Source organism: Apteryx rowi, unplaced genomic scaffold, assembly GCF_003343035.1.
Source record: "Apteryx rowi isolate R43461 unplaced genomic scaffold, aptRow1 scaffold_19, whole genome shotgun sequence".
NCBI classification, from domain to species: Eukaryota; Metazoa; Chordata; class Aves; order Apterygiformes; family Apterygidae; genus Apteryx; species Apteryx rowi.
Window position 1 is genome coordinate 2,610,908 of NW_020448196.1, and position 24,090 is coordinate 2,634,997.

The window sequence follows — 24,090 nt, forward strand, 5'->3', positions numbered from 1 at the left end:
GGTTAATGAAGTGGGAAAGGAGTCTTTCAGAGAGGCCTGCAAACAAACCCCCTCCCCGGGCAACAAACCCCGTCCCAAATCCTACATGGATTGACTTAAACCCAGGGGATAAGTGCTTTAAATTAATCTCATTGAATAAGAATGAGGCCAAACAAAACTCTTTAAAATCATATTAAAAATCTATCAAAGGACAACTTGCAGTGGGTGTGCTTTTCATTTTGTGCGTGCGAAGGCAAGGCACATACAGCAGCCTTCCTTCCATTTACACAGCAGGAATGTGAATCAAAGACATTCTCTAATATTTAATTGTCCTTGTAGCCGTAGCAGATTCCTTCTCTTACATTAATGAAGTACAAGGCTTCGCTACACGTTTGTAATTGCAATATTTAAATTTGCCACTTCATGTCTGGAAGAAGCTGTAAACTCCCCTGGTAAAGCGGGTCTGAATCAGTGCTGTAAAGCAGCAACAGGGTCCAGTTTGTGCTGGAACGAGTGCATGGGCCAACGGGGCAGAGTCCCGAGGAAACTGCTGCTCAGGGAAGGGTGAACCGCCACACCGGGTCTCTCTGGGAAGGGGAGAGAGGGGAGGGGAAGCGAAGGCAAGAGCTGTCTCCTCCAGGGAGCTCCCATAGCAGAGTAAAGCAAAGTAAGCTTCAAAATAAATCAGTTTAGGGAAGACACCACACGCTGCAGACTCATTGGAGAACCTGCCACATGAACAGCGTCTTCTATGGGAGGATCTCAGCTGCCTCAGAAACTGCTGAAGGACCAGCCTCACCCCCAGCTTGCGTGTGGGGCCAGAGACTGAAATCCAGTGCCAAGCTGGAGAGGACACCAAGTCTGGGTCCTACACCTACAGCAACCCCAGAACAGGGGGAAACTTTTCAGAGTAGGACTGGTGAGCACTGCTCATGGATACAGAGGCTCGTGCCAGGTGGGCATGACCCTGGCAAGTCCTCAGGGCCTGGGACAGGCTGCACTGGGTTGAAATTAGACAAAGCAGTAAAAACGGCATGGTTGAGGAGGGGCATCAATCCCAATAAGAAAACATTTAGAGGAATCCACCAGTTCTGCTCCAAGGATTACTCTCTCCCAGGGTACAGCGTCTCCAACACACAAGCTGCTGATGTTTGGTTTCTGTCAACTCCAGGCTCTGGATCCGAAACATCAGCGAGTCAGTACAGCTGGGTTTGCCAGGACCAAACACAGTCCTTGCTCTCAAGTCTCTTCTGGGCTTTTACCCAGTTTGAGGGTCATCTTCTGCCTCTGCTGGTATAGTTTTGAGCAGGAACACAACGCTGAGGACAAGGAACTAAACTCCACTTCTCTAACATACCAATGTACACAAAACCAAGAAACCAGCAATTGTGCTGGCTCTCTGTATCGCCGGTGAAGTCTCCTTCATCAGCACAGATTTGACCGCAACAAGCTCAAGCACACAGTGCAATGCAGGGAGTGGGAACGATCCTTCAGGACTGTCAAGACTACACGTGCAAGGAGCTGTAGCCCTTGCCAGACAGCACTTTGGAGGCACCAACTCAGGCATTTCTACAGAGGCAGAAGGATCTCATCTGCAGACTCTCCTGTGCACCTCATTTCTAGCTATTTTACAGTTTTGTCTAAACACCAAAAAAAGTTATGCCAAAAAGGAGAGCCCAGAAGAATCAGGGCTTTTTCCTGTCTTCCCCCTAGGCTTATGGAGAAAATAAATTGAGGTAAACAGGGAAGTTCCGTCACTTGCTGTCCTAATTAGCTGGTGTTCCTCTGCAGTGGGGGTACTAATGTCAAAGCCTCTTGTGTTGGATCTAGGCACCCTCTGGTTGCAGGTTTTCAACTGGGACCTAGGTACCAAGGTTACCTCCTTGCTCCTTTTCCTCCCAAAGCCTCGCAGCGTGAGCTCGAGGTGTTCCAGCTGCACAGGCAGGGCCGTGTCTGGGACAGGGCTCCACTCCCAGCAAGAGCAGGGCTAAGCCAGGGTCTAATTCAAGCGTGGAGCTAATCCTGCATCAGCAAAGTTACAGACACACGCCTGTGTATCGGCTGCAGGAATGACATACAGAAGCTTGGCACAGCCAGCCAGCCCTGTCCTGGCCAGCAAAAGGAGAGGAGGTTGTGGGCTCCCATTACCAGCGAGGGACACGGCACTGACATGGAGATGAAGGTCCATGGCCCTGCCTCAGGGAGCACCCAGCTAAACAGATGTGGAGCCAGACAAGAGCAGGAAAAAGGCACAAGAGCCTCTCCCAGGAGAGCCAGGACTCCAGGCTCCCAGAACAGGGCTCGGAGGAGCAGTAAGGAGGGCGAACTTGAAGGGAGCCCAGGTCTGACTCACAGGCAGCCTTATATCAGAGCTCCTTAGCACCGTTATTTCCAAGCCAAACTCTACTTATAAGCTTCCAAGCTGAAGGGCAACAAGGCCTCTACCGTTCACCACGATTAAGACACAAAAGCAAACCACACCAAAATCAATACCTGCGCAGTCAAACAACGCTGCAGTTTCACCCAGCTGATCCGAACTCTGCAAAGAGCTGATCTCCCCGTCCTTACGCACCGCGTAGGCAGGCTTCCACCCAGCCGAGACCTGCACAACACACGCCACATACCTCAGTGCGAGCGGGTACCTCCATCTGCTCCGTGCTGGGGCTGTGCCGAGGGAACCCACCACCGCGACCCTCAGCAGCTCCTCCACATTTGGGTGCTCAGATGACCCAGGAGCCTCTGCAGCAGCAAAGCCCAGCTCCCGCAGCAGCCCCAGGCACCCAACCTGCTTGCAAAGCTGATGGAGCACCGCAGCTCAGCCACCCCTGATCCACGGTGAGAGCAACAACCTGCCCTGGTTTATTGAGGAGATGGTTTGAGTTGAGTTCAAACCAACTCCAAGCCTGCTAAGTTCATCCTGAATTAGGTAGTGGTGCAAAGATAAAACCAGCTCAGAGTACAGCAGATCTAGAGCAGCTGAAGTGTAAATAAAGGCAGAATTTGGTTCCTGCTCACCTAGCTGCAATTCAAACACATTTGCAGAAAGGGCTTCAAGTTCATTATGAGCAAATTAGGCTTAGCTTCAGCTGTGCATGCATTTCTTTCAAGGTTTTCTTTTTCCTGTTTTAACAATCTCCTCCCCTTCCTTTCCATAATAACTCCAGAAGTCCAGACCTATCTGCTAAAAGGTGGTGAAGCCAAAATAAAAAGGCATTCTAGGAAAAAAAATAAAAATAAAAAAAATTAATCACTTGTTATTCATCATAACCACTTGTAACATTACATGCCCAGTTAATACAGATAGCAACAAAATTTCCTAAAGTCTGACTGATGTGCTGTTGGGCTTTATTCCTATTATTATGAATTTGCCAATAGTCCCTATTAATTCATATGTGACAGTCAGCAAGGAGAAGGTCATATTTTTTCCCCTTATGCACAAGATCAGTTCTTCCCAAACTTACACTCTCTGCATCACTCTGAGTCATTTTCATCCTCAGGGGTTTCTTCTCTGTTTAAGCTGACATTTGCCTTAAACCTGATTGCCCTTCCAAATAGTAATCATAATAAAATCAGGTGGGCTTCATTGTTTTTTATTTTAATCTAATAAATGCTAGTAACTCTCATTCTCTCTGCAAAAACATGGTTAATTTTATATTGAAGCATTTTAAACATCTTTCCTTCTCAAGTGTTCAAAACCATACTGCATTAAAACCCGCAACACTCTCTTTGGCAACTGCCTGGGAGGAACAAAAGTCATTTTGGTTCTCAAAAGTTACAGTCAGTTGAGGAATTAAATACTTTTGGGCTGATTGCTCTTCTCACTCCTTAGCCTGACTCACTACAGCCCAACACTAGGTGCCATCGATTCTGTCCTCATGACGTGGGCATCGCTTTCACCCGGTTATGCTCCCCTCTCGGCGCTGCTCTTTCGGCCGCCTGAAACAGCCGCTGTATTTGAGACCTTCTGGTCCCGCACCGAGTAACGTGCCTGACTCGTGTCACGCGTGGACTCCTCTTTCACTTATCCCTTCCCTAGAGGAAGGCACCTGCAGGCAGCGGGAAGTTGTATTTGGGCAGGGTTTTGTACTGTTTTCAAACACGTGTACTGCCCAGGGCTCGCGTTAGAGAAGGTCCTGGAAGAAGTACGAAAAGGCAGGTGGGGAGGCAGGTGCTGACCCGTCGCTCCTGTGGGAATTTGTTAGTCTCCCCCCTCTGTCCCGCACATGCTCTATGAGTTGTTAAATCAAAGGGGAGTTTTGTCACGACTTCACTAGAGCTCAGACTACATTTTACGTGCCAGGCAATGGTAAACAAGTGCTAATCTCGGCATGTTTGGGACCATTCTGCAAAGAGCTCCCAGCAGGTCCTTCTCTCACTACTCCAGATTTTTTGATGAGAAGCAAGGAAAAAAAAAAAAACAAAAAAGACAAATAGGGAAAAGCAAGAAGTGAAATCCATTAGCTTGGGCCATATTCAAAAAAGCACAGCACAAGGCCTAGCCAGAACACAAAGACCCTTGATATTACAAAGCCGGGGTTATTGCTGGCAAGTGTTAGCTAGACTCTGCAAGGGCTTTAACGTTCAGAGAGGTGAGACAATTCATTCGTAGTCTGCGTTACATAATTAGGTATGACAATACGCTGGAGGCAAAAGAAAAGTTTGGAGATTGCTGGATTCCACCTCTGGCTCCTTCCGACAGTGACAAGGTTTGTTCCTAAACTCGTAAGTGTTTTGGCATTAAGTTTTATGCCCATGAGTCCCCAAAGGGACCATGTATCATTATGCTGAGGAGTTCTGTACAGTCCTACCAGTCCTGCTGAAATCAAGGAGACCGCTTATAGGTGGCAACACCTGACTAATGGTCAATGCCCAGGGATGGACCTTGCACCAATGTACAAAGGACAGGAGAGAAGGTGGCAGCAACACGGCTGTGTTACCTGAGACAGGAGCAGAAGTGCCCCACTGGCTAATGACAGGGGGAAGAGCAGCCTCCTCTCCGCTCAAACCTGCACCTAGAAACACTTATTCTGCCACTACTTTTTCTCTAGTTAAAATTAAGCAACCAAACACACCCCAGAGTGTTTCTACAGGTCTTTTAAATAGGAATGCATCTCCTTTCTTAACAGACTTGTCTCACTTCAATACTAAATAGACATTTCTTCAAAAAACATATTTAACCTCTTTTATTTTCCTTGCAAAGAAACCTTAGAAACACGATACATCTTCAGGAAGCTGCATTTAATTGCAGCAGTGCAACAGGACATGTCTGGATTCAATTCCATTTGGACCTATGGAGCAAGGGGGAGGAGGCTGAGATCCCCCAAGATCCCTCCCATATTTGCCTGATAAATTGAAACACTCCTCAGTTGATTTGGCAGGTCACCCTGACCCCCAGCTGAGGCACTCCAGCAGGTTTCATAGCAAATGACTGGAAGGTCCCCGCTTATGTTGGAATCTTCTGGTTGCCAGGTTTTCTCTGTTTTTTCTTCTTCTTGACCTTGGATACCCCAGTGTCCATCCCACTGGAATATTCTGATCGCAAGATCTCAGCAAGGCGATGTTTGCCATGGGTCTTCTTGAGAAGGTCAGGCCTGGGCAGAGGGAAGAGAACAGGAATTAGATTTCCTTCTCCCTGAAATGCTGCTAGGTGGGTTACTTATTTTACAGCTGTGGAAAGTGACATTTGCGCATTAGCAGAAGAATAGCTTCCTTTTCTTGAGGCTTGATTTGAAATTCTGCCTCATGCAAAATTAGATATTGTTGTGACAGGTTTTCACAAAGGTGGCAAAATATCATGCCGTTTTTAAAAGCAAGCCTTTGTTCTGTACAAATGCTCTTGCTGGGGTGGCGGGGAGAAGGAGGGAAGGTTTTGCGCTGAAGGCTGATGAATTAGGTGGCACAGCAGTTTGAAAATTGTAATAATAATAAAAAACCTAACAGCCTTAAGAGACTGAACAACGGAAACATTTTATAAACAGAGCTTATATCGAGGGCTTGAAAATACAAAAAACCTAAACAAACAAGAAAAACAAAATAATTCTTTCAAGAGTGTAAAACCACCAGACTCTTCTCTTGCAGTGTCCTGCAGGTATCACATGCACCTTACAGCCTTCCTCTCCAGAGACTGGCTTTTGCAAGGTAGCTGCATTTTGCCTGGCTACCACACTCCAACATGGATCTCCCTGCAGCCCTAAACTGCTGGCTATAAATATATAAACCCACTCAGCATTTTTCCCACTACAAGTTCTGCCACTGTCCTCTGTGACCTTGGGCAAATCCTGTCCTCATTCCTGCTGCTATCACCCTCTCTTATCTATTTAGACTGCAGCTCTCCACTGCAGGACTTGTCTTTCCCTACAATGTTCCCACAGCCCTGAGCACAATGGGGTATCCACATCTGTTGGTGTCTGCACATCCAACACTTGTGTTTATTATAAAAAGCAATAAGAGATCTCAAAAATTTCCAGAGAAGTGAGCAGGAATCTATCTGCCCCTCCAAATACAACGAGGGACAGAAGCCTCACGTCCACTCCATGGACATCAGCAGTCCTAGAAGGTGCTGCCTTTCACAGTTCCTTCGAGGGGCCAGAAATGTGCTGGGGATTACAAGAGGATAAAGCATTCTTGGCTGAAGCAACGGAGTAATTCATTCAACAGGCCCAATGCACAGAGAAGGAAAGGAAAGTGAACTCTTGGTTGGCTGGCATATTTGCTCACCTCCTTTTCCATAGGTTGTTTCCCCATCCCTTTGTAGGTCTCATGGCAGGCGTGGGTTTGGAAGGAAGGATCAGAATGATAAGGAGGACAGTGTGATGAATCACCTCTGAAAGAGGGTTTCCCTAGAAGGGAGAGCCTAGAAAGCGCAGGGGAGAAGACTCTGCTACCTTTGGTGTAATCCCCAATCTCAGTCTAACTCGCCGGGAGCCATTTAACATCCGAGCTCTGCAATGGCCGAAGGGTTGGAGACTGGACAGACCGGAGGAATAAGATGCACAGCCTCTGCCCTGTTTGAGCCCACAGAAACTAAGCCAAAAAGATAATCAACTCTAAGGCAACCTTAAGGCTAATGAAGTAAATGTGCTGTTCGTAAAGCCATACCTGCAATACCTCCGCAGGAAAACGTGCCGTGTGAAACTGCCTTCCTGAACGGGATAAGCTACCGCAGCAAGGAGGTGCTCTTGCAGGTGCACACACAGTGCCAGGTCAAGGGGTGCCTCAACTGGCCCAGCTCTGCTGGCAAAACTTCGTAGGGTGGATCTACAGTCCTTGCTCAGTCCCCTCCATCACTTGATAAAGTTTCTCTTTGACACTTTCACTGTGTCTCCAAGCATTTACTACAGTAATTCGAGGGTTACCAGGCAACAGATCAGTTTACTTAACAACAGGGAACTATTTGCTGCTAAGGACAAGTAATCCACCAGTAGCTGCCGGGCTGAGTTGCAGCTCAGCAGGAAGGTTGTCCAACACTTTATTATCAATCAGGTGAAATCATTGCCCAATTAGTAAATCAATACCCCCTGCTGTGGCGATCAGCTGTACACAGAAAAGCAGGGATGCAGGAAAAGGGGAGGTCTCTCCCCCTAACCAGGGCCACAGAAATCAATGGAGCTTTGCTGTGGAACACACGCTAATCACTGAAAGAAAAAAAAAAAAGTATATTGCTGCAGCTGTCAACCACAAGATGCAAGAGCCACAGGCAACGGTGATAATCTCTAGTGAGAGCACGCTGGGCAAGTGCACTAGGTCAGGATCCCTGGCCAGATTCTGAACCCTGCTGTGCTGGTGTAAACCTGTAAATTCCCCTCTCTGCTCAACTGGTGAAAGTCTCTAGGGCTCTGCTAGAGCAGTCAAGATAACAACGGTGAGGAAAGGCGCCCTGTGGTTATGAGACAAAGCCCCAGAGAGCTGGAGCGAGACCTTGATACCCTCTGAGCGTTCTTGGGCAAGGTACTTAACCTCTTTGTCCTTCATGTCCATTCTCCTGCCTCCTAACCCAGGATGACTGTATTTTCCCTGTTGCTGAAGGCTGGTGTGATGCTAATATAACAGGTGTGGTGACATTGGATGCTGTGGCAAAGAGCTTCCCCAAAAGACTTGTAAATATAAGATGCATTTGTAACATGGACAGAACCCATGTTCCCATCACTGGGTAAACGCATGGATTGTCAACTTCTCCTTCTGTGATCTCATGTCTAAATATCACAGAATACCGAGCCCTAATGAGAACACATTATGGTGATAACGGGCAGAGAAATCCACAGCCCTTTAAATTCCTCCTTCCAAAAGCAACCATCAGTGTTTCGGTAGAGAACTACGAAACAATGCAACGAAGGGGAACTTGCAGGGAAAAAAGATTCACTGATGACTGATCCATCCTGATGTGCTGCAGTGCCAAGACTTCAGCAGGGTTTAAAGGAGAAGGGAATGGTCGAATGGTTGAGAAAATAGCCAGTTTTATTAGCTAAGGGAAAATGAGACAGGGAGAGAGAATATCATAACTCAGGAAATGAAACAGCGCCAACACGCGAGTTAGGAAGAACCTGTCCCTGAACACAAGTTACTTGGCTTCTCTGTGTTACTGTCCAGCACACTGGGTGTTGAGTGCCGTGACACACTGGATGCCAGGCAGATGCCCCACTGGGCTCCTCCTCCTTTACCCTCTTACACTAGATGTGGGGTACTGAGACTCCCATAAAAGGCATATAGGGATTGATAAGAGGAGCTGGCAGAGATGAGCTAGCATCACCTTGTCTTCAACTGGGAGACACATCATGCCTCCACTTGCAAGGCCAGTGCTCAACTTTAGACCCAAGCATTGCTTTGGCGTACGTACTCAGCCCTGCCACCACCAGCCCACAAAAAATAGCCTTAGTCTCCCAGCTCTGTGCTGTTATCAGCATTGCCAGGTGTCCCAGGCACAGGGTAAAAAATGGGTCACCCCACGGCCCACGTAATCACCTCATTATCAAGGGAAGGCAAAGATGCATTGTACAGGGAGGGAAGACAGAAAGGCTAGTAGTAATTGCTTGATATGGTCTGAAAAACCTCCTCTCCTCATGGACAACAGAGCAAGGAATAAAAGATTCAAGTTTACAGCTGCCTGTGCACACCTGTAATTAAATTTCAACCTCACAAAAGCTTGTACCAAGGGCCTCTGCAGAGAGACAACAAGGAAACAGAGGAGCAGTCCCCATATGACTTTGTTTTACGCTGAAAGGCCAGGAAAAACCAGGCCAGAGCCAGATTTCTAAAGACAAAAAAGCTTTGCCCTCCTCCAGAAAACTGCCATCCTGGAATAATTTATTCACTCTTTAAGCACAACGAGAAACTCATGAATCTTACTAAACACGTCACTGAATGATGAAAAGGTGGGAGAGGAGCATCTGGGAGAAACAAGAGGGGAAAAAATGTCCAGGGAAGGAAAGAGAATACAGTTCTTTCCTCTGCTGGTTTCATCAGCTTCAGTTTTCTTTCACCTCCATCTGCAGAGCACTGCCCTCCTTCCCCCATCCCATGCAGGAGACACAGTAATCAGCAGGGGTGCTGGCATTGCCCAGCCCTCCACCCCCAAGGAAATCTAATGCTATGAACTGGTCTCCTCTTCTGGTCCCTCAACTCTCACCTCTTTGCTCTGCTCAGAGTATCATTAAAAATTCTGGGCAAATTTTCATTCACTTCATTAAAAAATCCAGGCAAATGCAACACAGGTGATTAGCCTGAAATCCTCTGTTGTTTTCAGCTCTGTCTTCTGCTCTGCCACATGATACTAACTCCCACCTAGCTGACATCCTTGATGCAGCGCACCTTCAACACACTCAACTTGTGACTTCCATGCATCTTGGGCAACAGATGGCTTTGTGAGTGCTGAAAACATCATCATTTGCATTCCATAATCACTAACAAAATGCTGGAGTAACACAGAATCAGGGAAACCTCAAACACGAGGAACTATATTACAGCCAAAAAAATCCAGGACATGTATATTAAAATAAGAATTGCGAATGTTCAACATAGCTGAGATCCTGCGGACAGCTCCAAGGCACAAATGGAAGAGGAAGAAAAACATAGCCAGGCTATTCTGTTTCTATATAATTTCTCATCCATCTCTCAAGCATTACAGGTAAGATTGTAAGAATGATTCACGTTTCACCAGCTATTTTTATCAGATTAAATTTGTTACAAAATGCAAATTATGCTCCTGGATGTAAAGACTATCAAACATTCAGGTGTGAAAGGGCTAAGTGGCAATGGTAAGAAAAGGAATGAGATCTGAAGCCATTTTTCATTTTCAGTTCAATATTCTAACACGTATGTTTTTGTTTCACTGACATGTTTGCTTCATGAGAGCTCTGTATCACAAGCTGATCTCCAAGCCAAAAACTCCTACACACCAGATTAATGTACATATACAAGCACGGTTTCTCGGACATCATTTGATAGCTCAGAAGATGCCTCTGATGGTCTTTTTACCTAAATGGTGAGCAAGCTTGTTCTCAGGGACTTCTCCTTCAACTTGGTTGGCACTGCTGGTTGTTCCTTTGTCTTTAGCTACATGAAATGCTGGTGCAATGCAGTGCAGTAAGTGCGGTAACCTTTAACCAACTCACAATGTCTGCAGCAACCAAAGGCACTCCTAGATTGCTCCAGCTGAAGAAGAGGGAGTATAAAGTCCTGATGCACAGACCTAGAACTCATGGTGTGTCTTTGGAGGAGAATGGAGTAGGCTATTTCATTTATCAGAAAACATTTCAACACAGATCGCACTATCAATCTACCTGACAGCATCTCCAACAGCTCTTTGAAATTGTGCCAGCAACAGAGCTGGGTTACCTCTGGGCCAAGGCTGCTGCAACACCTGCTTTTTCTACTTACGGTGTTGGATGAACCATCTGCAGCCAATGCAACCCTGTTTGGGTTGGTTTTTCTGTCGTTTTTTTTTGGAGGGTGGGGGCAAGAAATTTATCAGCAATCCTACACTGCTCTCGACAAGTCAACAGATGGGCTAGGCACTCTGTTATCAGCTGATACAAATACTAGCTTGGGAAGATGAAGGAAAATTATTACCCAGTCAGACCAAGCGCCAAGCGCTGTTCCAGTACAGTCAGAGCACAGCAGTCTTCCTACCAAGACATACTAAGCAGTAAAGCCCACCTTACAAGTACTGAAGTCAGTTGTATTTCAGCTATATAGAAAGAGAAAGAACAGAGATTCACTTTCACTACCATCCCTTGGTCTGCACCCTATGCAGAAAGGATGAAAGTGCCACTGGGAGGCTGGTGACCTCCCAGGATTCTAGCTTCTGTCAGGCTCTTTCCTGGCCTAAAGGACAGAATACATTTCAATTAGAAAGGGCTGCTTGTTCTGGGTGGGTACCAAACAGCACAGAAGTTTTCCAACTCAGTGTGCAAGCCCTATTATTTCACTGAAAGATGGAGCAAAGGCTCTGTGCTGCAGCTGCGGTGGAACAGGACAGCAGTAAAGGGTATTGCTGTGTGCTCATAACAATCACATGGATTTTACAATTACAAAGCTTTAATCTCCTAACAGGACTTTTGGTAACATCACAATGTTGTAAGCAGGACTCATTTGTGTCCTTGAACTGCCTTCATGAAAAACAGTGAAGGCAATGTTTCCTTTCCCAGAAGGCATTTCTTTTCCTCCAATTTTTGGATTCCCTTTGCACTTCAGTGCATAAGTCCATGCTCTTACCCGAGGTGCAGTTTAGCTTTCTACAGCAAAATGCCCAAACCAAGTGAAATTTCTGATGGGCAGAATTCCAAACTTGCATTTTGACTAATTAAGTGATATTAGGAAAGCTGTAAATGCCACACAAAAACTGGCAGGCAAGCTGCTTCTAATGATTAGACAATTGCTGTGCAGGGAGACCCAGCTGCAGCCTTGATTCGCGAGCCGTCATTAGAAGCATTAGTCTTTTCAAGATTGTCAATGCCAAGAAGTTCAAAGGTGGCATCAAGGATACTGGGGAGTGGTGAAGGTGAAAGGCTACCAGATTTCACCCAAAGGGGACTGCTGCCCCAGCCATGCAGAGGAGGATATGCTGGATTTACAAGGTAAATCTCCCAGCGAGAGTTTATCTGACCGCTAATGCTGAAGAACTCAGAAGATGAATTAGCACAATCCTGCAGACAAAATTTGAAGGGCATGATGATGTCCATGTTCAGAGCAATGGCAATGCAAGGATGATGTAAATCAATTCCCTCAGACAGAAGTATTCTGGAACATGTTATCTGGATCCCATATTAGTTAAGAGTTCAGCTTAAACTCTGAAGCATCAGGGAATTTTCACATTAACTATACTCATTTTTTGCACCTGTTGTACCAACTATGAATATTCTTTATACCCATACCTAAATTCAATCCTTCTGAGCATTCCTGGATTTAGAGACATCCTGCAGCAATGAGTTCCACAGAATCTATTGAACTTAAAGACTTCCCCCTTTCTTTGTAATGGCATTATTTCACAAACACGGCAAATTAAGCTGTGACTCTCCATTATGGTGAAATCCTTTGGGAACATACACCAGTCTTCCAGAGAGATCAATAGGGGAAAACAGACCCTCAGTCCCCCACAGAATCCCATAAAACCCCTGTGATCCACAGTGCAAAACACTGAGTAGTACAGGGATGCTAGGTGGAACGGCAATAGGTCTTTAGCATCTGCATTGTGAGAGTCAAAAGACACGTCTCTCCGGCAGGCAAGCGACTTCCTGTGCACGCTGCTTCACTGCAGTGAACGAAAGACAGTTAATCCCTCAATGGAAGTGGGATCAGCTTCCTTGCATCTACCCTTCAGTAAAAGCATGAGCACAGACACTTACTAAGCTGACGTACTGTAACTTAATATACAGTATCTTGTTCATGTGCTCATCTCTTAAATAAATACAGCATTTCACCTTTCAAAAAGATCACGAGTGATTATTTTGCTATCTTCAGATCAAGTTTTGCAAGGACCGCAACAGCTAAGTGGATAGTTTGTTTGCACAAAGTTAAAAAAAAAAAAAAAAAGCATGAAAGGGAGCGGTTCTACACGTGCATTCAGCAGGAGAGGGCTGCTTCCACATTTCAGCACTGAGATCCGCCACACACCTGGCTGCTACGGCTTCGCGTCTCACCTTCCCCAAGCAGGCTCTGTAAGGAGGCGGTGAGCACAAAAGGAGATTTGAAAAGAAACGAAAAGTTTTCTTTGTCCTCTTAAGGAAACATTTAATGATCTCCTTTACCCCATTTTCAACCTGGGCTGCCTGTTCTTTATTCTCTGGACAGGTGCTGAGAGATGAGGCTCTAGTGTGCAGACTGATTAAAAACAAGTATCAAATGTTTGGACACAATGTGTAATACGACAACCAACACTCATGGTATCATGTGAGAAATATAATTAAAAAGATTGCTCTGTGACTGTGCTGTTATCATTTCAAGCCTTGCATTTTACGATTAAAAACTATTTGTCTTCTAAATAGCAAGCTAAATTCTGCTCCCTGCTTTGTCAGTGTGAAATCAAAAGCAATTCTCTGTAAATTAATAGCACTATCTTGAATTTATGCTGGCAGATACCAAATTTGAATCTATACTCACTTTTTTCTAAACTATCCTATAAATACTAATATATCCTCTGTCTCTCTCTCTTTTTTTTTTTTCTTTCCTCCAAGCACATGCAGAGAAAGTTAATTAGAAACAAGTTTCATAGGCAAGAACAATTGTTGCATGACACAACTTTGGCTATTTTGCAGGGCCTTAACTTTCCAGATGCTCCTGGATTTGAAATCTGGAGCCTGAGCCGTGACGAACCTGTGCAAAGTCTGCCCACTTTCCCTGAGCTGCAATTATACACTCCACGTGCAAATGAGCTTTCAAATCATCTCAGACCATTTGTTCTGAACACCTCCGCATCCCCCCAGCCCCACGCATCCTGTGCATAAACTACTACTGTATCTTGAGCTTGTCTGTACTATAATGGGATGAAGACTTGGGGAGGAGGAATGCCGTCTAAAAGAGATGCATGACAAGGGAAAAAGTAGCTCTAACAGAGTAGCGACATCACAGGAACAGAGAGGCGCATTGTTGCAGGCCAAGTAATCCTGTGACACGCTACTGTCAGTCATAGCTTGACACCCTGCTGGGCCAGCAACACATCAAAGCCCACCCCATACCATCTTACATGCTCTTTATCAGCTAATCAGGCTATTCTTCCTGAAATAAAGCTCCGTTAAATCCCTGGCTCACAGGGGCATTCCCATCCTGTTGCCCATCTGCTGGCGAGGGTCAGCTGAAGCAGGAGGCAGATCAGTGGCCTGTCCCTGGTGGCTTCTCAAAGCAGGACAATGCTGTCTCCAACTTTTTATTTTAAAATCCCTTCCCTAGCTCTTTTTTTTCCCCAAGATCTGTACATGTGCAAGAGATGTCACCAGCCCAGGAACCATTATGTGGATTAATGCTTTAATTGCATGGCTAACGTTTGCTAATGGCGTTTGCAACAACGATTACACGGTAAGAGTCACAACTGAAACCAATAAAAGAAAAGAGATTTTTCCCTCCTTTGAATGCAATCAGCAATTTTACAGGCAAGCTAGGAGTTTGCGCTCTGCTGTGGTGCTGGGCAGGACAGCAGAGTCCTTACTTTGTAATCTCAAAAGAGAGGACCATCTATTTTGTGGAACCAACTCAAAGTAGCCAGGATTGGACATACTGAGCACTGCCAGCTCCACTGCAAGCAGAGGAGCGCATTCAAGGCTCAGCTCCTGCAGAAGCATCAGGGTATCTCAGGTTCCTTACACAGGAAACGAGCACCCAGGAATAGACCCTGTCCACACACTCAAGGGGATAGAGCTGTAACTCTAGGTCTGCTACAGAATCTCCCTGGGAGAGAAGCCACGCGATTTTGCAGAAATGCTTTTGCCAGAACCACTTAAATCTAAAGGCAGTAGAGCACAAGCTTGTAGATGGTTCATTCCTACCAACAGATCTGCATTTTGATTTGGGCTTGTACATACATAACTGTACTTGATCATTTAATAAATAAGAAAAAAAAATACACTGCAGTCCTCCCCTTTTCTCTTGGTGCAAAGCTAATGTTGACTTACAGAATAGGTAGACCAAGCTGCAGCTGACCTTTCTAAAAAGGTGGGCACAATTTGTCCCATGGCCAATCTGACAGCCAGGAAACTGCTGGTGAAACTGCAGAGGAAGGCCTGCAAGAGACTGTATAGTGCAGAAAAGGTGATAAAAAGGGCTAGAGGAGGCCACAGAAGGCCTTTAAAATATAATAAGACACATACTTTGCTATGAAAGCAAAGAGAGGGTGACGCAGTCAAAAGAGATAAGGCAGGAAGATTATTTCTGTGCAGTGGATTGGAAAAGATACAAGAAGGGAGAGCAGCCAGTATTTGTCAAGGCCAGGTGGGACGAGATTATCCTATGAGATAAATAAGCACCCATTTTGGCCATGACAGCAAGACTGCTGCTGGACCTCTAGGAACCAAGACTTGTGCAAGAAAAAGAGACACTCCAATATATGGGAAGTCTCGCATTTTGCCCTGGAACATTGCCTATATCCTTCTTTATCCCTCCAGACAGCTCTGGAGAGAAGTATAAATAAATAAAAATTAGGCTATTTCTGCTTTTAAGACTCACAGGAACTAGTGTTTTTCAAGTACTCATAAAATGGAAAAGCTGCAGCAAAACCCAGGCTAGTCTATATAGGTGCCTCTCTGCACCTCCTTCAAAAAAAGAACATCTTTATCAGAAGTCAAACTACAAAGCGAGCTGTTTGTTTGTTTTTAAAACAGCGTTCCCACTCAAGTGTTCAACCCAGTTGGTTTAATGATAAATGCAATTTATAGGCTCTCTACAGCCTTTGGAAAAATGAAGAATGAAACAACAGCTCAGAGAGCAATGCAACCCAAGCCAGTGGCTCAACATGGTTTAGCCCCTCAGGAACAATCACATGTGATCTCTTGGAGCAAGCACATGAACCTCATGGAGCCAAGCACACCGTGGCCTGTAGCATGGCATCCCTCGGCTCCAGAACACTCAGCTTGCCTACCTTTTCTGTCTTGCTTTGATTTTCTTCTTTGAGCCAACAGCTGGAAGAGCGCTCAGGTTCTGGGGGGCGTCCCTCAGGCCAAAGCTCTTGGCCACGTGACCCAGGTGGAGAGATTTGATGTGGAAGATGTGCTTGAGGTTTCTGGGGTAGGTGGTATAGGCACAGAGGAAAGACTGCAGTGCTGGAAAAAAAAAAAAAGTGAATTTTGTTTGCTACTGCACTTTTATATATATATATACACATACACACTTTAAGATTCAGCTGTTCCAGCTGAAAGGACCTTGGTCTTGTCCTTTGGGACACCTTCTGGTCAGCAGCTGGTGGGAAAGGTTGGTATGTTAAAAATCTGTGAAGGTTGTGCAGTACTGGTACAATCCCATAAGGAGAAGAAAGGTGGTGGAGAAGGGTTAGGAGTTGAAACAAAGGTACATTAAGTTGCATTAGGTTTGCCTCTTGTAAGGCTGCCCCTTCTGCCAGAAAGGGTGATGTTTATAGCACATCTCACAGGAAGAGTTGTTGACATCTAATGGTAGCAGATAGGGGCAGAGAGGGAAGAGAGATGCAAGGGATGAAGACAAGGAAAGAGAAGCATAGAGGTGGGATAGGAAGATTCCTCTGATATTACAGTCCCAGTAGTCCATGCATTTTTCACCAGTTACTAGCTAGTCCCTTATAAATATCTGAGAGCTAGATGGATTTCCTGACTCATCACCACACTGAGAACAGAGCTCACCTTCTCAAAAGGGAAAAAATAATAGAAAAGCGTGCAAATTTTCCTTCATGTCTTTATATTCCTGTAATGCCCTTCCCTCAGGGCTCATTGCTCTAAAGACAATCATCCGCTAATATGAACACTGCCACTGCTCCTCCATGTACCCAGAACACTAACTACACCCAAGTTGTCCTCTCTGCTATCAGGAATAGAGGGACTTTTAGTAAGGAAACTCTTCAGCCCAGAAAATGCCTCCCTTCAATCCCCTGCGACTCCGCTGCCTGCTAAACCTCCTGTGCCCCCCTAACCCTCACTCCAGCCATCACCTACATCTCTCTCAGCCCCTGATAGCAGCAAGCTCTAAACTCTAACCTCTCCTGCCCTTGCCTGTTGAGCCACCGGACCAGCAAGTTTGCCCACAGCTTAAGTCTAATCTCTTGGCAGCAGCAGGAGATTGGAGTTTATGAACAGTAATAAAAATGTCATTTTAGCAGATCAGCTCCTGGAAGGACCCAGGGAATCCATCAAAGCTCTGTTTACTGAGTAAAGCGAACTCCTTTTCCCAATCAATAAGAAGAAAAGATTGAGTTTTTTTGCAGCTTTTTCCCCAGTTTTACAATGCCACTCTTTTAGAGGCATCTGAACCTGAAGAGACCTGTGTTCTCCCAAAAAGAGAATGCTAACTTCCATATTCCCAGTCTGGGTGTCTCATCTGTAGTCCATCCCTCAGAGGAACTGTAAATCAGCTCAAATGCTCTCAAAAATCCAGTTCTGCTGCTTTTTTTCATAAAGTTATTGGTCAAATTTAGACCTCCAAAGAGAAGGTATAACTCTTCAAAAGGAACGATATGAACTTGCTCCTGCTCTGAACCTGGTCCAGTCAGAGCTAATACAGCCATCTTTCTCAGAGCATTTGAAATGGTTGGATACTAAAGATCCTGTTGTTACGAAGGCTGAGCTCACCTCCCACAGTTCTTCAGATAGGAAAGGCTACTGGTACCAGCTCCACAGATCAGAGTTAGAGAATCCAAGTGTCAGAGGTGCCTCCCTCCTCCAAAAGTCCTGACAGACAACTGCCGGATCCAGTCCTGAGTCAGAGCATGCAAAACCGGAGCGAGCTGCAAGGGACTAATCCAAAACAGAACAGCCCTGCCATACCTAGCAGGTCGAAACCTCAACTCACAGAACTGTCCTACCTCTGAGGATCTCAGAGCTGCTATGGTTCATTACAGCACTGTTTGGGGGTCGGTTGGTTGGTTGGTTGGTTTGCTTGTTTTAAAATCTTTACTAGCAGGTGTCTAGTCCTTTCAGTGTTGCCAGTCACGTTTGTAGGCTTTTGCATGCAATTATGCTGGCTACATATTAAAAGCTTTTTTGTTTTTAATTGAAAGCCAAAACTCTTTTATAATTCTGAGGATCCAAGAGACTGAGCTTTAAAAAAACAACTCAAAAAGGCTGCTAACAGTGCTGGTCAGGCCATATTTCACATAAAGTGTACCTCATCTTAAAGCCACAGGAGCAAACTGCTTGAGCTATTATATTTTTTGTTACACCAACATGAGTCTAAAGCAATTTATGCTGGCCTGGAAGGGGGTTTGTTCAGATTTGCACTGATGTAAGAGAGTGGATTTAGGACGATCCTTTGCACCTGGGCATCCCACTTTTCTCTAGGTATTGTAACTATGGAAAGGGGACGGAAAAGAGAGCTACATATGATGGATGTTAGTTAGGTTTGTTTGCCTTTTTTTTTTTTTAAACAGACGTCAAGAGGGTAATGAGATATGAAAGCAAGACAGGCGACATAACCTGTTCACCATGCTCTCAACTGGCAGCCAGCTCTCAGCGCCGGCCCCAAAGTGCAGCCGCAGCCCAATGGCTGGATAAACCAGGGGAGGCACTTTGCCAGCTTACAGGGTATGTGGGAACAGGGAGGCAGAACGCACCAGAAAAGTCACCGACAGAAGCGCCATGCTGCAGCCGTAGGCTCCTAGGATAACTCTGCTGTCTCTCTCCACACAGGGGTGCTGAGGACAGAAAGGGTGAGGCAAAATGTTCAACTTCTGGCTGCAAAATAGGGTAACGTGGAGGAGAAACGCAGTGTTTGCTTCCCTAACCTTTCCATAACTACAGTGATGCCAAGGATCAAAGCACAATCTCCCCAGCTCCACCTGCCATCACAGCCCCAAAACGGAGAACCTGTACCTTGATCTGAGAGGCCTCTGTTTCTCAAAAGGGGCTCCGTGCTCCAGGAGATTCGTCCTTCAGGCAGCAGAGCACAGCCATATTCCGCCTCCCACCCTGCCTCGCTGCTGATCAGTCAATCAGGTTTGAAGGGCAGCACCTTCACCGAGCTATTCAATCTAAGTTTGGAAAACGCAGGACGGAGAGGCAGAGGGGTGAGCGGGCAGGGAGCCACTCGCCTTTTGAAAGCGGGCTGCAATCAAAACACTGCTTATTAACATTGACTAGGTCAGAAAATGGGGGGGAAAAAAAAAAAAGAGAGGGAAACAAATGCATCTCTGGCACAGTTTCCAATTGATTGTCTGCCATGAAAGCAAAAGCCAGCTGCCGTGTTAATTATTCATGATGCCTGGCGCAGAGGGGAGGAAGAGGGGGCTTATGGAAGCCAGTCAGCAGTGGAAAATTTGCATATGTAGATGGCAGAAGAGGAAAAAGAGAAAGAGGTGGAGTGGTCCTTGTGGAAGATGGATGGGATACACCACATCTCAGCATTTCCTGACAGATTTTCTGTATTTCTCGGCTGTGGCTAAAGTAGTTGTCAGGTCAGCAACAAGTGTGTGTGTGCGTGCGTGTGTACGTGCGTGTGTACATGCACAGTGACATACGCTGTACAGAGGGAGACCAGAGAGGTTTTCTGAGTGTGACCAAAGCCATTCAGTTGCTCTCTCTGTCACAGTCATTTCATGTTAAAGGCTGGTGTGGGGTACAAGGAGTCCCGGGGAGCAACAAGAAGTTCATACATGCAGAACCAAGGATTTGATTGCATCAGTCACATGCTTTGAGATCCTGGACTTAAAAGTGCAGCTGGAAGTCAGACAGCACCAGTCACGTAGCACAAGTCACCTAAAAACGGGCAGGCAAGCAGCTTACGCAGCAAGCCTCCAACACCTTCACTGCAGGGGCAAGGTATTTCAAAAGCCTGAGGGAAAATCAGCACTGCAGCCCTTGAAGGGGGTGAGAATCAGTACAGTGACATGCAACAGGCTGGGATAAAGCAAAGAGTGAACCGGTTGCATTCCAAATACCTCTCCCATCAATATGGGCCTGCATCATTAAAAGCATGTAGAAAAATCTGGGGTAAGTGGGTAGTTATACTACCAGCTCTGGTCCTTCTGCTATGTCATCACCTAAGAAGTTAGTACATCATTCAGAAAAAAACAGCATCTTTGATCTCTTGGGAACAGATCCAAACACTTCTCTTGATTACAAACAGTGTTAATGAGGAATTTAACTTCTATCTTGAGAACAGCCTTTCCTAATCCAGCTTATACTGTGCTAGCATACAGCTCAAAGACCAATTTCCCTGTTTGTTTTTTTGGACCCCTCAGTATGTGATTTATGTAATTTAGTACCTATGGTATTACACTTGTAATACTTACCTACACACACAGAGCAGGTGCACTTATTTGTAAATAGAAATGAAGTAGACTGCTAAAATCCATCTCACAGAACCCCTCTCTTCCAAGCCTGATCGCAAACTCTGCAGAACTGCAATCACCAGGACATTTACTAAAGCCAAAACAGCAGAATTTGACTCAAAGTGACAAACGAGGTGCAAAAGAAAACGACCAGGGAGGGGAGACATGTTAACAAGAAGAGACTCAAAAAAAAAAAAAAAAAGTGGGGGTGGGGGAAGGCTATAGTCCTATCTACTCTGAGTAAAAGTAGTTTAGTCTCTTGCATGGAGAGTTTACATTTTGTGAACTTCTCTCAATATTTAATGACCAAACTCCAATTAATTGTCAAGCGCCTTCAGGGCCAGACCTCCAACGCTGCCTTCACAACAGCTATTCAGTTTTTGGGTGCCCAGATCAGCCTGGCAGGGCTGCAGAACAGCATGCAGAAGAGGGGTATCTACACTGCACCATCTTTTTGGCTCCTCTCAGGAGGCTGCTTAGGGCTTATTTTCCTACCACTTCCATGGCAAGTTTTTTATCTTTCTCCATATCCAGCACACTCTGGGTTTTCCAAACTGAGAAGCATTAGGGAAGAGCTTCTTGCACTGCTCAGTGACATTTGCTGAATGTTCTGTCTGGCAAAGATTGGAGATCAAATCCCAGATTTGCACCTAGCTACAATTATTATTAAATTCATCTCAGTTTTTCCTCTTCTTGCCTTTTTGCTGTGCATGGTTGCTCTCACTTGTCCTTCTCCCACTCTGCACAGCAGCCTCCACTCCGAGAGCCTCATCTGTTACGAGTTGCTCCCCAGGCATCCTGTCTTACAGGCTTCAAATTCACCCCCGTGTAAACTGAATGCATCTAGTGGTGTTGCACCAGGATGGGGTTAAGCAGGTCACCTATGACCTTCCCAGTGTAACGCACACATCTACTTGCTGATGTGATTGGGTCAGAGCCCTCGGATGTGAATCCCACCAAAAGCCAAGATTAAACCTCATTTGCACATAATATGCGAATGCAAGAAATTAACATTTAATATCATCACAAAGCCTTCTGGGCCTTTCTCAACCCCCTGCAGAGCCCAAGGGCCCCAAAATGTTTCTTCCAGGCCTTTTCCCTGAAGCCTTCCCCTGGAGGAAAACCTTGGCAGCATGTATGAGCCCTTCTGGAATAAGCTGAAAAGAAACGAACTAACCTTTCTTTGCCCACCGGACAGTCCCCTCGCTGGAGTGAACGTAATTTTCAAATTTTGTCTGCAAGACCGTGGCCCGCTCCCGGACTTCCTGAGGGTCTGTTCCACAGGATTTCTACAAGGGCGGTGGGGGGATTAGAGGAAAGAGAGAATTTGAGTCAGGAATAATGAAGCAGTTTACAATAGATTTAATAACAGTAAAATCACACAGTAACCACCCAGGGGCCAACAAAGGTAATCCTCTCAATATTACTAGAGGAAAAAAAAAAAAAAGTATAGATAAAGATGTTAAAGTCAAAGCAGCCAGTGAGCACTGCTTGGTGAGGAGAGCAAATCAGTTTTAATTTTGTGTTTTCTAATATCTATTATGTATAATTTTCCCTCACTTTTTTTTTTTTTTTTCCAGACTCAGCAGGCCAGATACTACTGCTTATTTCCAATAGAGATATTTGGAGCAATTCCCCCAGATTCTACATTGACCCTGCTGAGCCCACTTTTCCACCGGGAGTTTTAGACTGATGTTGTCGTAAGTTCCTCTGAACAGTGCTGAACAGTTGCACCGAACATCTGGACTGTTCTTGGCACTAATGGGGCAGGAGATGTACTTTCATCAAGCTCCAAAGAACAGACTGCATTGAATTCTGCGAATAAAGCCAACCAAAATGCTCTTCTCACTCTTGATGCCTGCATGAAGTTCACTCACTGTCAGCGAGTTATACTGGACTGTAATTTGCATCACGTGGCTTCTCCAGAGTAAGACAAACCCTTTGCACCAAAGAAATGACAGAAGAAACTTCCTTAGACCAGAAGGGCAACTTTGTGTGTGCTCAAGCCTTCCCATGATCACACCAAAATATTTAGTTCAGTGAACAGAAATCAAACATTATTGGGAGCAAACTATTACCGGGAGGAGAAAAGAGGCTGGCTCCGTGAATTGGGTTCAAAGCACTTGGGCAGAGGGAGGAAATGTAGACAAGAAAACAAGAGAATTTTTGACGGAAAGCTGACAAAGTACAAAGCCAAGCATCCATGGATGTGAATCTCTCCCAAACAAGGGCCACAGTTCTTAAAAGCTACTCAGACAGGAACTAGCATCCAAGTCTTAAGAATGCCAGATCCAAGGCAGTACTTCGCTACTGGTCAACCCCTCATCTTCCCAACCAGGGCTCGCTGACAACAAACCTCCACTGCTCTGCACTAGGCCTGTGCCAAGGCAACAAGCCTGCTGTTCCTCCCAAGACTTGCTTCCCAAATAGATTTGCATGCTAATACTACAAACCCTCCTTCCTTCACAACTACAAGTATCACCTCTGCACTGCTCCCAGTCCAAGGGAACCGTTTCACATTCACACCGTGAACTTCAGCACCTGCGGAAGCCAGGCAATCCTGCTGACACCCTTCACAGGATGCTTTGCTGGCCCAGATCTGCCACTCTAGATCCTAGCAGCAAACCTGCCCAGAGACAGGCCCCAAATGCAGTCCAAGTTCCCTGTGCAGTGCTCTCTTTTGAGCTCAGGATCCACAGCTTCCAGCCACTGGGTTACTCTTCAACGAGGCAAACACATTTAGGGACTAGAACGCCTGCTTGCTCACCTGGCCCAACTGCCTATCTGTGTCTCCAGCAAAGACAACGGTGGATATTTTAAGGCTACATAAAGAGTCTCCCAAATTCCTGGTCTCTGCTAACTATCTCCCAAAGCATCCAAGAGAGACTGACAACACAGGCTGTCTCACAGCCATGTTTTAGTTTGACTTAACATGCACCTCTTAATCAGTTGAGCTGGTCCCCAGTCAAGGGGCCTCTGTAAAGGTTTAATAAACTACAAGTGGTGCTGCCTCCCCAAAGTGGACACTCGTCGCTGTGACTAACAAGTTTCCATTGACGTGAAACATAAAACTTTCTCCCCCCCTTCCCGCTCCTCCTAGCCCCCATCACTTTTCTTTTGTTAAGCCTCCTGGCAGCACCAAGTGTCACCTTCCCGGCGTTTTTTAATATGAATGTGAAATTAGTGAGGTTTGCCCTTTCCCCTGGCGGACAGAATCCTCTGTTATTAAAAAGTAAAGCACTTTAATAATGAAAACTTTTTCTCTTTTTCCTGTGTTTTAACTGTTTAAAATTAATGAGAAGGGCATAACGGTTGTCAAAGCGATATTGAAAGCCGGGTAGCCAGGACCGAATAAGCACGAAAATCCCTCCAGAGTGTTAAATAAACAGTGCTTCAGCCCCCTCTGAATCCCTCTGTTGGTTATTGTATACATTCTGTAACAGCACTCAGAATAGATCTGAGCACCGGGGAGGCAGAAAGGTTTCAGAATTCCAATAAAGGCCTCAAATTAAAGACAGCCTGGTGCGAATTCCTGGAGAAAATTAAAGAGACCTCAAGCTTAAGTGACAGGTGACTTGCTTCTGTGTCACAACTGTCAGGGGATTTAGTGATAATATGGCAATATATTACAAAGGACTTTTCTTATTCCCCCCTTTAGGTTTCAAAATGAGGCATCTCTT

General features: G+C 45.6%; 1 protein-coding gene across 1 annotated transcript in view; it reads right to left on the bottom strand.

The window, feature by feature from the left end:
• Positions 1-5,138: 5,138 nt before the first annotated feature.
• DDX31 (DEAD-box helicase 31) overlaps positions 5,139-24,090 on the bottom strand; it is a 48,835-nt gene continuing 29,883 nt past the window's right edge. The window contains exons 20-23 of the mRNA XM_026062061.1: positions 21,588-21,699; positions 18,695-18,775; positions 16,040-16,220; positions 5,139-5,570 (exon numbers count right to left, since the gene is read on the bottom strand). Of these exons, the coding sequence (XP_025917846.1) occupies positions 5,423-5,570; positions 16,040-16,220; positions 18,695-18,775; positions 21,588-21,699 (522 nt within the window). The 3' untranslated portion in view covers positions 5,139-5,422. The remainder of the gene's footprint in view (positions 5,571-16,039; positions 16,221-18,694; positions 18,776-21,587; positions 21,700-24,090) is intronic.